Below are 16,313 nucleotides of genomic sequence, written 5' to 3' on the forward strand. Positions count from 1 at the left end.
ACGTGATAACTGAAATATCACAGCATAACAGAGCACTCAATCACTAATGTTGAGCCTGAAAAATGTAAATATGATATGTCCAACAAAGGACGCTTACAAAACAACTGTGAAATTACTAACGCAACTAGTAGCATACACTGAAACACGCATTTTTGATACATGAGTTACACGAACGCGCCTCTGTGTAGCAACTTCACAAGACCAAAACCTGCAAAAGTTGTCCGTTATTACTTTGTTTCATGTACAAACTGTGTCAGAATTAAAGTTTGTAGAAAACTTACCTGTTTTAAGAGAGATACCGCTCAGTCTCTGCCTGACACAGGCGCTTCTCGTTCAGTGTAAGTTTATAACTGGAGAGGGAGCGAGTGATTGAAGTAGGGCGCGCGCTCCATCAGCTCCTCCCTCTCGCGATTCTATCAGAACAAACCCCCCGCCGCTCTGACTGAGAAAAGTCTGCTCACATGGACAGTTAAATACTTTCTTTCCTTAAAGCATATTAGTATTTTAAATAAAACATAAAATCTAAAAATGTAAATTGAAACATAAAATCAGTCTTAAGAGGTGTCGGATACCATGTCTCCATCAAATACCTTAAAGGGATAGAAAATTGACCCAAAAATGAACCCAAAAATGAAAATTCCAAACCCGTAAAACCTTTGTTCATCTTCGGAACACAGATTAAGATATTTTTGATGGAATCCGAGAGCTTTCTGACCCTGCATAGACAGCAACGCAACTGACACATACAAGGCCTAGAAAAGTAGTATCATTAAAATAGTCCATGTGACATCAGTGGTTCAACCTCAATGTAATGAAGCTACATGTCAGTTTTCGCTGCACATTCAGGACAGTAGCCTACCACAATGCATGCCTGTGTTTTATGGTTGAACCACTGTTATTGTAACAATGTCTATATTACCTTTCTTGTACTTTAAGGTTTCAGTTGCATTGCTGTCTATGCAGGGTCAGAAAGCTGTCATATTTCATTAAAAAAAAAAAATTTGTATTCCGGAGATCAAACTGTTTTCTTGGAAATTTATATTTTTAAATATTTCCCATAAATCCTCAATTTCCAATTCCATTTTTTTATTTTATAAATATTCCTTTTTAATGAACAATTACGCAACACCATCTTCCAGGAAGTGGCCATTTGTGGTGGGGAAAAACGCAATGATTTTCATTTTTGACAATAACCTAAAAACAATATTAAGTTTGAAAAAATAAGAATACTTTAAAATGTGTTCATATTTGTTTGTTTTAATTTGATTTATCAAACAAATCTAAAAATTAAACAAAAAAAATTAAATAAACCACAATGGATGTTGAATTTGACATTTTGTGATAATAGTTGGTTTGTCTCGCGTTAAAACATTTAGTCCTGTTAGATAAAACCTTAGAAAAACAAATGAACTTATAAGTTAATTTAATGTTAATGTAAATTAATCTCCTCATGGAGTAATGACTAACTTTAACCTGTTAGGTTAATAGGACTAACTTACTGTTAAGCAAGTTATAGTTCATTAAAAGTGTATGAACTTGACCAGAGCACATTTCTGGAAGTCGCTACATAACACCACAAGCTTGTTCATTTGTTCGTTTTCTTTTGTTCATCTGATACAGTAGAGCAGGAACTGACCGCTTATAAATCTGTGCTGACAGAACATGATGTAGAAGTAATAACTCACCAGGAAGACGAAAATAAACATACTGATATGTATCAGGGGTTTTCACTCCCTCAAACCACTAGTCCATAATATCTGCTGAAATAGTATGCTGCTGCTCCATTGATATGCAGTATAATCGACTCTTTAGCGTCCCCGTGTGGCTATCGATGGAACATCTTACTCATTAATATTGCAAGGACTTCACTTGTGAATAGCTTAGGGCCACTGTCTGCTATTATGCACGCCAATGTTACAAATCTGGGTGTCATTTCTGATTCTGAACGGAAATTTGATAAGCATATTAATGTTGTAGTGATAAATAGCTTCTTCCAAATGAAAGCTATTGCAAAGCTGAAATCTGTCCTCTGGGTTATTCTCTGTTAGAATGTTTTAACACAATTTGTAGTGCGAAAACCACTTGAAAATAAAATTGAATTTATGGTAGATGAATAAACAACATAATCCAACATCAAATATAAAAAACAAAACAAATGTTATCTTTATTACATCTAAATATTCTGATAGTAATAACTTTTGCCTCCATAAGGTCTCTTACATATACACACAGTTCTACATAGCGATTTATCATGGCACAGTTTTTTGTGCTTATTAGCACAGATCACGGTTGTACAATAAACTGACGTAGTTGTACAAGACTCCATGGAACATACATTGATCTTTACATTAAGTAGGTTACAGCAATGAGACCAGACAAAATGACGTTTTTGTTTTCCAATGCACAGAACATTATTATTAGAATTTCTTTTTTTTTACACTGCTATTATTTCTTTATTAGCCATTTCAGCCCATATGTAATTTAGTTACACCTTTTCATTTGGCTCAAAAACTGTGGTGACTATAATAACATGCCATTAAAAAAAAACATGAAAAATCAAATCATAAAAAGATGGTTCAAGTTCTCAGTAAATCAGACCTTAAACACGCTTTACTGTTTAAAAACAGCAGATACTGAAAAGTAAAGTCTTTGGCTCACACTCAATCCCAGGTGAAACTAATTCAAGTTAATTTAATTGAGCATTTATGTACACACACACACACACACACTTCCACTCACACACACAAACATCCAAATGAAAATGAATGTCGCTGCACGGGCTTGTTTGCACACACAAAACAAATTCAATTTGTCGAATGAATATGAACCAGTCACTTCATATGCAACAGCTTGTCCATACAATGTTCTTGGAATCCACTGACCCAGATATGTCTTAAGGAGTAACACCTCCTTGCAATATTCTATCTATGGCTACACGTTACATGAACAAATACGCACACACGTACACGCCTACACCCATGAGTCGGGTGAGGCCGGGTAGGGCTGAGTTCTGTATGAAGGCCTGCGTGTGGTGGAGTAGAAATCCACGTAGTTGGTATTGGGTTTGAGCACCTGCCTCTCGCTCACCACGGGATAACGAACCGGCTCGTCCAGGTACGCATCCTCGTAGCCCATCGGAGATGACAGGTACATTCCAAAAGTGTCATAGGTGCTTTGATTTCCCTCCTCGGGGTAGTAGAGCCGGCCATGCTGAAAGAACAGACAAAAAGAGTGCCTTTCTGATGATCATTTACAAAGGTGAAAAGAATAACCAAATAATAAAAAATTATTGACACCATTTATTTAAATCCAGTGATTTTATCTGATTTTTTTTTTATAAGATATATTTATATAAAATCATCTAAAGGATAATACTTTGTCTGTATTGTCTCTCTCTTTTTTGTAGAAAAGACTTTATTTTATTATAGTATTATATTTAAGTTATTTATTATTTATTATTACTTATTTTATTTTCAGCCCCATGTTATTTTAGTAACATTGAGACACTAATAAATAAATATTAATAATACTATTAAATATTTTGGTGTATATTTAAAAAATATTTATTTAAATTTTTAGTTTTAGTAATTTTGTTGAGTGTTTTGTAATTTTTATTAGTTTTTTTTTAAAAACATGTCTACATATATTTTTATCCAAATTCGATTTAGTTTATTTTAGTACATCAAGTTAATTAAATGAAAATGAGAAATGTTGAAGAAGCTATGAAACAAGTTAAAGGTTTTTTAAATCTTATTTCAGTTATTAACTGAAGAATGACGGTTACCATCATAATAACTCCATACTAAAATCATCTTATCCTATATTTTGTGTCAGTAGGAGATCTCAAATTGTCAGTCTTGTTATGTTTGTACAGTAAAGAATATTTCAAAACCTAATATTTGTAAAAAATATCGGCATTAAAGTTTAAAAATTTGTAACAAAAATTTAGTCCAATTATCACATGAAATTTGTCTCTTTGTCTCTTCAGACCAATGCGTGAATAAAATCTGTCGCATTGATGGCATGTGAATTTTTGAGTCTGTTCATTCATATTAAAATGTTTATCACAGACATTTCGTGTTGGTGTGAACAGGCCTTTTACATCTTTGTCATGATGTAGTGTCATGTATGATGATTTATCCCAACATACATTATTTTAATTGCCATTACTAAATTTATTAAGACTTAGAATAAGTGAAAATCCTACAAAAAGTGAATCCTTTGCCTTAAATCTTAAAAAAAAAAAAAAGTATTCTATAAAGTGTGTGCAACTAAACCCAGATGCTTTTCACCACAGATTATTTGTGGACAATGAGCAAGGAATAAACCCAATGGATTACATAAACTTCATCTGTTGGGATTAGACGCATTAAATCCACATCAATGGTTATCATTTACAGTGGGTTTATGGCATCTGGGTTCAGATGGCTCCAGATTCAGCAATTTCTTCCTGCTTCCTTCCTCTACCTGTGATCTGCGAGACTCCTCGGCTGAAGGAGAGGGATAGGAACTGATAAAATAGGCAGACTGCTTTCCAGACCCTAAACATAGATGAACACACATATTAAAACACAATCTCTATCTTAAGAACAGAATGAAGACTTTTCTATTTACCAGGTATTAGTTATAATCATCCATGTTCTCAAATAATGTGATATTTATATTTTATATAAATGTACAGTCTGTGGTGAAGCTCTAATTCCGTGAAGATTCAGTTAGGGCAGAGAGCAGGGCTGAGGGTTAGATGGGCGGAAATGGTTCAACAGCCCAAAAGGGCTAATGAAGACTTGACACATTCTGAATCACGGCCACATAATCAGACCCTCCAGGCCGAAGTACCACCAATCAATAAAGAGTAACTACGGAGGTCAAGTGCTCTTAAATGAATGACCATTATAGCTTCCAGAAGGGGGAATAAGACTGATTGCTCTATTAGTTGAAGAGAGCATGGGTGAAATATCTATTTGCACATCAGTCCAGCTTCTTAATTCACAGACAGATTCTTCTGTTGTTTTCCAAGAGTGATGTACCATAAGACTATGCTGCATATTTCTAAGTAAAGCTGAATATTCAGTAAATAATAAAGTATATAATGGGACTTAATTTCATCCAGTGCCATTTGATTGGATCTTGACAAGGATTGTGAGGGGAAAAACTTACGTTTATTGGTTAATATTGTTTTTCCCTGACTGCACAGCATTGATAACATCAGTAGAAAAGTCAAATCAGAAAATGTAATAACAATTTGATGGAAACAAGAATAACAAGAATTGTGCACAGTTAGGATCTGGGTATATTTTTGCTTTTTGTCTGTTATGAAGTGGAAAGAGGACTCAAGGAAAGCTCACCTGTATACTGACTTGTGTTTCTGTTGGCGTCTCCATAATAATTATGAAGTTGCATAGACGACTGGGTCCTCCGCTGATTTAAGTGATGACCTCTTATACCCAACATGGCAGGGGAAGAGGTGGCACTACCTCCTAAATATGGAGAAAAAAACATCAAATAATGATTAACAATATATCAACGCAGTGTACAAAACAAAAACAGGAGAATAAATAAAACAACCAATTAATAAATATTACTATCAGAATTAATGAGAAGTGAGTAATTTCTCTATAGCTTCTACAGAATTACATTTCCTACAATTCCTTGCTGTTGTAATGGCCCACCTGATTGGATAACAGGTGACATCTGCACATTGCTGGTTGGCAGAGTAGGTTGGGAACGGTAGCGGTCTCGTTCCAGTGTTGACACTGGGGTGATGAAGTGGTTCTGGTTCCATCCATCCTGATGAATCACAGAACACACAGTTCCTGTTTACATCTACTGCTAGTATCCATCTCAGGTGATGCAATTACAAAAGATCAACCGAGAAGTCAATTTCAACAAAACTAAGTTGAATGTACAAAATACCATTGTATTGTACAATTATGATATAATTATATAACAATTAAATTTACAGAACCAGAACACACATTAAAGGGATAGTTCACCCAAAAATGAAAATTAGTCCAAGATTTACTCACCCTCAGGGCATCGTAGGCATGTCTGACATTCCTCTTTCAGCCGAACACATTCGGAGTTATATTCCACATTGTCCTTTCTGTTCCAATCTGTATAATTGCAGTGAATGGTGCCCCTGTTTCTGAATCTGAAAAAAAGTATGCATCAATCAAAAAACTACTCCACACAGCTCCGGTTTGTTAATAAAAGGCCTTCTGAAGTGAAACGATGCGTTAGTTTAACAAAAATATAGATTCTTAAAACTTTATAAACTGAAATGTGCAGCTTCCGGTCTCTCAAGCAGGTGCGTTCACAACAAGGCGGTCAAGCGTATGACGTAGGCGTAACAAAAGGCAAACGTAAGATCCAGGGAGAGAGTGACGAAAGCGGATGCACAGAGGAGAAAGCAAAACAAAACACATGTCCCAAACTTATTTAAACATCCCTGGTATTGACACGAACGCACCATTTTAATCAAAACAGGTACAATTTACTTGTTCACATGGTTTCCCTGTGCTGTATACAAAACTTGGTTCTCGCAAGATTACATCCTTCTCAAGTCTTCTTTCTGGATCTTATGTCGCACCTTTTGTTACGCCTACGTCATACGCTCGACCGCCTTGTTGTGAACAAGCTTGAGAGACCGGAAGTTGCACATTTCAGTTTATAAAGTTTTAAGAATCTATATTTTTCTTAAACTAACGCATCGTTTTGCTTCAGAAGTCCTTTATTTAACACCCCGGGGCCGTGTGGAGTAGTTTTGTGATGGATGGATACTTTTTTTTCGGATTCAGAAACGGGGGCATCATTCACTGCAATTATACAGATTGGAACAGACAGGACCATGTGGAATATAACTCCGAATGTGTTCGGCTGAAAGAGGAATGCCAGATATGCCTAGGATGCCCTGAGGACTAATTTTCATTTTAGTCTTAGTTTTCGAAAGTGCATTTCTATTCATTATGTTTTAGAAATAGAGTTCAAAAATCTTGCTGAATTTTATGTAGAAATAGTACATTACCATTTTGGTCCCACCAAATTGACGTGAACACACCTGGCGTCATAATTATGACTTCTAAGCTCACAAATACAAACTTCACAGAGGAACTTGTATGCATCTTATTTCCTGTTAGTCAACATGGTTACTGATTATGTTCACCACCTTTTTTTGTGTTTGGTTGCTTGTATATATTGCCCTGTTTGCCTCTTTAGTTTGTCGGTTATCGTTTATATTATGGTGCTCTATGTATCACGCTGAAGAATTCTTTGCCATTGCTATTGTTCTTTGCTATTATTGATAAGCTTTTGTTTTTGTAAATAAAAGTCTACCACTATATATTTCTCACTGGAAAACCAGACAAAAAATATTGATTGTGAACATTTTTGCAGTGCACACTCGTATTCTTTGCCATGCACTTTTGATCGGATCCCACAGAATGGATGTCATGAGAACATCAGGGTCCCTCACCACAGAGCAATGTCTGAGAACGTGTACCTTTTTGTAGAAGTTACGCAGATCTCTGTACTGCCACAGAGTGTTGAGCACCTGAGCTGCTGCCTTGACCACCTTCATGGAGTACCTGCCACAGTGAACAAGATATTATTCTAGATATACCAGGACATTCAAAAAAAAAAAAAAGAACAGTTTGTTATGAAACAGTGTGGCAATGGCAAACTGCCTACTTCAAACAGCCCATAAAAAGAAGCATGCACCTCTCCCCACGTCCTCTGCTGATTGTAACCAGTTTGTCGATGCCGCCCGTCTGGGCGAGAGCACGGGCATTCTCCATATTCCTGCTGGTGACCTCATGCAGCGCACAGCAGACTGCCGCCACCGTCTCATCCGACAGCAGGGAGGGTCCATTGCCAGGGAGACGGGTCACTAGGTCCCGCATGGCGTATTTTCCTATCAAAGCAACCGAATTCAGGAAACATTTTAGAAGTTTGCAATGCAGTTTTTAATGGCCACATAAAACCGACATATAATAAAAATGGAATGTAAAGAGTTCATAGCAATAAGTTTGAGTGACTGACCAATAAGCTCCTTGTTCCTGGCGTCCAGAGCCATGTTCCGTAGAGCAGTGGCCACAGAGCAGACCACCCTGTCATTATCCATTCTTAGTAGCTCCACCAGTATGGGCAAACCCTTCTCTTTACGTACAGCAGCACGGATGTAGGCTGCAAACTGAACGGTGAAAGAGAGAGAAAAAGAAGGTTATTATCTTTCAGTGAAGCAAGAATTTGAATCAACGTTTACTGAAACAGAGAAAGTGATGGAATCAAAACACTATATCTAGGTATCTTGTCAATCCCTAGCTTTAAAAGCATTTCCAAAATAAAGGATGCAAAGAAAAGAAAAGAAAAACTGTTGCTGTATCAGAACCTATCTGGTCAAATAGTGTGTGTGTGTGTGTGTGTGTGATTGGAGGACATATCCTTTATCCACCAGCCAATTATGGCATTCATATAATTCAGTTCTATTTTGAAGACTGTGGCTGTATAATTCAGTTTATGTTATAGTGACCACAAGCAGCCTACCCTCCAGGTTCCGGCAGAAAGATTCTGCAGGGACCCAGCCGCCCCTTCCAGCGTGGCTGGGTTTGAGCTCTCTGCCAGCAGAGTGAGGTAAGGTTTTACCACAGATGGATGCCACAGCATCTCTGCCCCCTTTGGACTTCCAGAAAATCCTGGAATAGGCCCCACACCATCCCACTGCATCACAGGATCACACAAATAGTGATAGGTTAGTTTTAACTGTGAACATTCTGTACAAATAACTTTCTGTAGAAACAAAAAATTGGTTTCTGTAAACATAAAATGTGAAAAACAAGCATATTTGTAAACATAATAAGATATTATTATTAATTTCATTTTTTTTATTAATTATTATTACTTCTATTATTTTTTAGAAATATAATGTATTATTATATAATCATAAATTAATTATTTAAAATGACAACTAATTTTAAAATAAATAAAAACTAGAAAAAATTATTTCATAGAGGCTGCACTCAAAATCAAATATTTTGTTCAAATATAAAGTAAGCAAAACATAAACTTTTAGAGCTGAGCTGAATCTAAATACCTTTCCATAACATTGTAAAGATTTTATTAATTCCCATGATTTCCAGAGTTGGAAATCTCAATTTTAAAATTTACTGATGTTTCCAGGTTTTCCATGACTATTGGCTGAAAAACAATTCTTTTAAATGTACAGCTTTTGGTGCTTGCTCTTATAAAACATCTGTTGGCTTGTGCAAAGCTATTTGTGAAATTAATTTATCTTTCCAACAATCCCAAATCATTTGATAACTGAGCACAAAAGCAGTTATAAGCTTTCAGAACACGGAGTCCAAGCTCATTTAATTTAGTGATAGATTACCTGCTGATCCTGCCAGGACCTCTTCTTCTTCTTCTTTCTGAGCCCCCAGCAGCTGTAGTCGGCCTGTTTACTGGAGGTGTCAGGGCCCAGGAGCGTGTCCAGATCCTGGGTTCCCATCAGCCGAGACGGAGGCATCTCCAGCTCAAGACGGTATGACAGGTTCCTCAAAGTGCACACACAGTTTTCCACAATCTAACAACACAGGAAAAGAGAAAAAGGGTACGGAAAGAAATTTATAATATATAATAATTATATTTGTCCTGGATATTTTTCAAAAATCACAATAACTTTGTTCCATTTAAGAAAAGTTTAAATTAAAGTGAAATTTAAAATAACAATTGCTATTATATTTCTTATAATAACAGTTATTACTAATTATTTAAAATAAATGTAATAAAAATATTTAAAACATTTTTTCAAAGCTTTTCAATGCTTCCTGTTCCAGCAGATGGCATGCTAAGACTAAGATTTCGTGAAGAAAAATAACCATAGCTGCACAATGCTGAGCTCCACCACTAGAGGCACTCAACATTTTTTGGCCCTGCAAGGAGTGGCACAGAAAACAAGTAACACGTTTTTGTAAGCATCATGAGTGTCTGCCAGTTCCCAGCTGTCATCGGATATACAGACTGAAAATTAGTCAAATATCTGGCAAGAATGTATTAAACATGTTCCAAATATTACCAACAATCTATAGACTGTTGTACATCAGAACTGGATGGTTTCAGATATATTTATTATGCAGTCCCAAGAATATCTCTAACCTTGCTGTCATAATCAGAGGTGTTTACACAGGTTTTGATTATATAGAGAAGGGAATCAATCAGCCCTTCACAGCAACGCATCTGCCTTCTGGCCTCTTCTCCAGCTGAGCTCAGGTTCCTGAGACACACACACACACAATCATGCGGTCAACTACTACAATAGTTATCTGATTTAGATAAAAACAGTCATTCTCACTTGGAAATATTGATAATCTCCGAGCATGAAGAGTGATGCTGCTACTACCAGTGATGTGCAAAACTATAAATTACAAAAATCAACTAGTATAAACGACTATTGATTAATCAATCTTAACAGGAAGCCCTGTATAATTAGGCTGGTACACCTTTACATGAGGCATACCTGAGGCAGCCGGTGGTGTTCCTCAGCACCAAAGATGAGTGCAGTTTGAGTTTCTGGTCCTCTCGCTGAGGGGCCGCACCCCACCCGGAGTGAGGGATAATGACTGTGTTGGTAAGTGGCCCCAGAGCGTCTCGAGTGATCGTCATCTTCACAGAATCACATGATGACAGGTTCCACAACACTCCTGTCAGGGCATGACCCCACAAATATAGAATATAACATATAAAATGCAACAGTACAGTATTAAATATAGAGAACTAGGAGTGCCACTTTAATATAAAATGAAAGAATCAAATTTATGAATTAATAAAACAGAATAAATTACTTATTTCAACCCACTATGTACACTGGCAATAGAATTGCTATTGACTAATAAATGTTTTAGTTGCCACTTACAAACAACAAACATACTCAGGCAGTCAAAAGTTTGGAATAATAAAGAATCTCTTATGCTTATTTGATCTAAAATAAAGTAAAAACGCAAATATTGTGAAATGTTATTACAATTTTAAAAAAGTAACAATCTTGTGATGCATTCATTACTCCAGTCTTCACATGACCCTTCAAAAATCATAAAGACAGACTTTTTTAGTCACCTAGTGTGAAATTTAGTCACATATGTGATTAAATTACTCGCAGTTTTAATAAAATTACTAATTATTTTAAGTAACTGCAATTAAATGTAACAATGATTGACTAATCAATTGTTTTGTGATTTAAATAGCATTTTCGCCAATGGCGTTGTTTAAATTCTTTAGCTAAATGCTTTTTTGAATTCATTAATCAAATTAAAACATGCCGTTTATAGTAAAACTGCTTAAAAGAATCTGTTGCACTGATAAGAGGCTGAATAAGAATTTTTAGGTGAACTATTTAGGTATAGTAATTCGACACACTTGATCATTTAACATAGCTCATTAGAAAAAATGAGAGACATATTCTGAGGTGTGTAATAAAACTGTAAAGAGGCAGTGGGAGTGTAACAAAAATCCCACAGATAGAATTCATTAACACAAAATCGTCCCTGTGGTTGTGAGTATGTGCGAAAGAACAAACCTGCTGCCTCTCTTTGAGAAATGACAGTAAAATACACTGTATGCATCAAGAAAGCTGCTTGGGAGAGTAGAATTTCCCCATATCTATTTAGCAATACTTAAGATATCCAGCTTGGAGAGAGTGTGTGTGTGTGTGTATGTGTGCGTGCAAGTTTATGTCAGCTCAGCTTTTAATCAAATACTTTGTCCCTCCACATTAATCACAGCCACGAGTTCCACTGACTGTAATCTCTGATCTGAGCTTCACAGCGCAAACTGATCTCGCCACAGGAGCGGAAGAAAGCAAGTTGGAAAGAGCGAGACAGAGGAACAGAGAGGGAATGAAAAAGCACAAGAAAGACTCTCTTATGGCAGACAGTCATGTGACCCCATACACCCACTCACCGGTTACGAGCTCTCGCACTTCAGTGTCTGGCGTTTTTCTCAACAGACGAACCAAAGCTGGGATTCCACCGGAATTCCTCACACACACTTTATTATCGTCGGTGGCTTTTCCGTACACTAGGTTCCGCAGAGCTCCGCAAGCGTTCCGCTGAACTTCCAGGGTTTTGTGGTCAAGCAGATCCACCAAGTGTCGGATCCCTCCGAGTCGACACACCTGAAAACATACCGTAAGAGAATGTTCACATTTATGTGTGCTTTTCTGTCTATGCAAACTAACCAAAAGCAGAAACATTTTTTAGTAGCATGCTAGTAATTTAACTGCTATTTCAAACACTGTACATATATCACATTGTTTGCAAAAACAGCTCTTGAACTGTTACATGAACTGAAACGAACTCCACTAATTCACTGGTACATAAAAGTCCCTATTTCTTACTTCTTTTATTGGATTTATTAAACACTGTTGTTCATTTATGATTTCAAATTGCAGAATGAGCATGTTATATTAGCTTTTTGAAACCAACATTTACATTGTTTCATTTACATACTGTATCTGTTCACGTTTAATGCTAATTATGATCCCCAATGTTTCTGTGTCAGAGAAATACTACTCAGACTCTGTATAAAAATCAACTACAGAATTACATTTATGTTATTTATATTAAATAGCTGTTAAATATCTTCAGTGAAGACTAATTTAAATTTTGGAGTTGGTAAGATTTTTCAGTGTTTTTCAAAGGAGTCTCTTACGATCATAAAGTCTGCATTTATTTGATCAATATAATGCCTGTTATATTGATACATATTTTAAAAATGTTTTTTATTTTAATATATTCTAAAATCTAATTTATTCCAGTGATGGCAAAGCTGAATTTTCAGCAGCCATTACTCCAGTCTTAAGTGTCACATGATCCTTGGTTCAAGAAACATTCTGTATATTTATATATAGCGCAATTATACACAGTATTTGTTATTTTATGATTCTGAAAAAAAAACTTGCATCATTATATTACTGTCATTGTCACTGGTCATTTCCGGTGCTGTTACTTATGAATTAAAGTGTCCTTGCCTTTAAATGAAAAGTATAAATCTGTGCTACACAGATTTATGTCCAAGATTTTTGTCCAATCAGATGTGCATAAAGCATTTAAATCATGTTTTTTTTCTCTTATTGATTCGGCTTTTGGTTATGCTTAAGCTACAATAAGTCAACTGTATTTGAGAAGAACAGAAGACATAAATAGGAAGTGCCTATGTGTATGGCATGCGTGTATGTGTGTGTAACCATACCTCTGCCTTTATGCGGTTGTCTCCGTAGCAGAGGTGCTGTATGTACGCTGCAGCATTGGCCTGGACAGAAGGGAAATGATGCTGCAGCATTCGGATTACCTCTGGCAGCTCGGGGTCTCTCCAGGCAAACTCCCTAACCCGCCACAGGCACAGAGAAAAACACACATACAAATATGAAAAATGTCCACATTTGACAAATAAATGTTTGCAGATTTGAATAAATTATACATAATTACTTGTGTTTACATTTCACATCGGAACAAATAACTAGCCGCTTTAAAAAATCAGTCCAGCTTCTATTTTTTTCCATTCACATTTGTCATTAAAATATGCACTGCAAATGTGAATGAGCACTCAGGCGATCTGGTTTACATTTTCTGACAAGCTCTTTTTCTCTCTGCAAAATAAACATACCCAGAAATATGATTACAAAGCAAAATACGCACACAAGTAGTGGAGGCTCAACAAATCAAATAAGTTGGAATAATGCAGCAAAAAGGGAAGATACACGCTGGGTTTCATTTACAAGCAAAGTTTCCACGTTTTAAATGTCAGTGACTTCAAATCTGGCCCTAAATCATTTTTGAAGCTTTCTGCAATGTTTTTGGAATAACTGGGTTCAGCTCTTCACCTGGGATCTTTGTGAACGCTGTCTATGGAAGGCGAGCGTGTGACGGCGTTGTCGACAGCAGCTGCATGTCTGGTATAGTTCGGGTCGGATTGGTGGTAATGGGCGGGACGATAGGTGTCAGAGTGCGTTGCCATGGAGCCCATTGAGAACAACCCTCGCTGGTACCTCAGAGTGCTACACTGACTAGTGGTCCTTTGTAAAGTACCAAACCCTGAGTGAGAGAGTGAGCAGTACAGACATTGTTAAGATTAACACTGGAAATGTCAGAACTCATTCACTGAGTTTGCAAAGATAGCAGTGGTGCATGAAGGACATTCATCACATACCTGTATTGTTTCTGGAGATAGCGCTCTGGGAGCCGTGCGTGGGGCTCTGGTACAGAGGGTTCTGGAAGGTTCTGTCTTCATAGATTGGTGTGACGTGGCAATCAGGGGAGCGGGCATCTTGGCCTAACTGGCTGTTCTGACTATAAGAGGTTTGCAAGCCTAAATGAAGATCAGAGATTTACAACGGTGTCATTTCAGTAAATGTATTGAATGTTTTTAACATTGTTTTGTTTGTTTTTCTTAAATCTGTCTATTTAGTTGTAGTACTTAAACTAAACTTGGCAACCAGCTGAAATAAAAGTTTTTTTATGTCTTATTTCAGTTTATGTTTATTATATTTCAAGTAGTGCTGTCAAACGATTAATCGTGATTAATCACATCCAAAATAAAAGTTTTTCTATGAATAATATATGTGTCTTCTTTGTATATTTATTATGTGTGTGTATATATATATATATATATATATATAAATACACACACACACAGTATATATTTTGAAAATATTTACATGTCTATATTTATATTCATATAATTTATATTAGAAATAAATACATTTAATATATAAAAATAACATATTTCTCTGAAATATACAATGCATGTGTGTGTATTTATATATACATAATAAATATACCCAGTACACAAAACTTTTATTTTGGATGCAATTAATTGTGATTAATCATTTGAAAGCACTAATTTCGTGTAACGAAAATATTTCTTATGGTTTTAGTTTTAATTCATTCAGTGATATCCCTGATTTCATGAGTTTAAACTCTAGTGGCCAAAAGTTTTAAATGAACATTTTTTTTAATGTTTTTGAAAGAAGTCTCTTATGCTCTCTAAGGAAATTAAAATACAATAAAAACATTAACATTGTGAATTATTATTTCAATTTAAAAGAACTGTTTTTTATTTTAATATATTTTAAATTGGCATTATTCCTGTGATGGCAAAGCTGAATTTTCAGCAGCCATTACTCCAGTCTTCATCTAATATAATTGGTGCTAAATTATTATTACGTATTGTCCTTATTATCAATGTTTTGGAGGAAACAATTTTTTTTTTTTTTCAGGATTAGTTGTTGAATAGAAAGTTCAAAAGAACAGCATTCATTTGAAATAGAAATCTTTTGAGACTTTGTTCATGCCTTTTCTGTCACTTTTGATTAATTTAACGTCTTTCCTGAATAAAAGCATTGTTTTTGTTTTATTAACAATTAAATCAAAATCTTATTAACCCCAATCTTTTGAATGGTAGTGTATCACAGACTCAACAAACAATTAAGCAGCAAAATCAGTTTTTACCATTGATAATAATAATAAATGTTACTTGAGCACCAAATCAGCAAACAATAGAATGATTTCTGAAGGAAATTCTGAAGGATTTCTGATGTGAAGAATGGAGTAATAATGCTGAAAATGTATTTAAATATATTACAATAGAAATCAGTTTTTTTAAATTGCACTAATATTTCACAATACAAATTTTTAATTTACTATTTTGAATCAAATAAATGTAACCATGGTGAAAATAATAGACTTTTCATAATAATAGCATAATAGACACACTAGGCTTATCAAAAACATTTTAAAAATCTTAATTATTCCAAACTTTTGACCAGTATCCTACATCAATGACCCACTGACAAATCCACTCTTTTGTCTGGTTTATCCAATCTATACAATATTTCTCAAAACAAGTATACTCTACTGAAAGGATCGGCATAGACCAGCATGAACTTCTATCCAGGCTCGTTTGTGCTGATTAGGTGTTCGTCTATCTAGTGAATTTTTTGTTCATCAGCAAAAGCAGTCTAGCAGCTGTGTAAATCCATAACGAAGACTTTCGATGTGCTTCACTAGGCAAATGAAGCTCTCAAATCTTCAAGTGGAGATGTAAGTTGTATTTTGTAAAAACAATCTGCTGTAATTAACCACTCCACTGGACTTTCACACCTTAAGATGTATCTGTGGGAGATAATGACCTTGAACAAGAACGAGGCGTATTCTGCAGCAGCTAAGAGCGTGAGATAAAAACTGTTTTATACTGAAAGAAGGCACTACGTTGTGTTGCTGTTAGTGACAAGAATGTCAGTTTGCCTGACACAATCAGAGATA

The 16,313-nt window shown here is 35.6% G+C and overlaps 1 protein-coding gene across 2 annotated transcripts in view; it reads right to left on the minus strand.

Annotated features, from left to right (window-relative positions):
- Window positions 1-2,083: 2,083 nt before the first annotated feature.
- The window catches only part of LOC306879408 (plakophilin-4-like), a 37,699-nt gene continuing 23,469 nt past the window's right edge, over window positions 2,084-16,313 (minus strand). For both annotated transcript variants that reach the window (XM_079432339.1, XM_079432338.1), the window contains 15 exons: window positions 14,200-14,358; window positions 13,874-14,084; window positions 13,243-13,375; window positions 11,953-12,166; window positions 10,514-10,697; window positions 10,153-10,270; window positions 9,389-9,580; window positions 8,545-8,718; window positions 8,041-8,191; window positions 7,720-7,912; window positions 7,502-7,586; window positions 5,673-5,790; window positions 5,349-5,480; window positions 4,468-4,541; window positions 2,084-3,210 (listed from right to left, as the gene is read on the minus strand). In XM_079432339.1, the coding sequence (XP_079288465.1) occupies window positions 2,971-3,210; window positions 4,468-4,541; window positions 5,349-5,480; window positions 5,673-5,790; window positions 7,502-7,586; window positions 7,720-7,912; window positions 8,041-8,191; window positions 8,545-8,718; window positions 9,389-9,580; window positions 10,153-10,270; window positions 10,514-10,697; window positions 11,953-12,166; window positions 13,243-13,375; window positions 13,874-14,084; window positions 14,200-14,358 (2,378 nt within the window). In that variant the 3' untranslated portion in view covers window positions 2,084-2,970. The remainder of the gene's footprint in view (window positions 3,211-4,467; window positions 4,542-5,348; window positions 5,481-5,672; window positions 5,791-7,501; window positions 7,587-7,719; window positions 7,913-8,040; window positions 8,192-8,544; window positions 8,719-9,388; window positions 9,581-10,152; window positions 10,271-10,513; window positions 10,698-11,952; window positions 12,167-13,242; window positions 13,376-13,873; window positions 14,085-14,199; window positions 14,359-16,313) is intronic.

This window comes from Barbus barbus, assembly GCF_936440315.1.
Source record: "Barbus barbus genome assembly, chromosome: 13".
Taxonomy (NCBI): domain Eukaryota; kingdom Metazoa; phylum Chordata; class Actinopteri; order Cypriniformes; family Cyprinidae; genus Barbus; species Barbus barbus.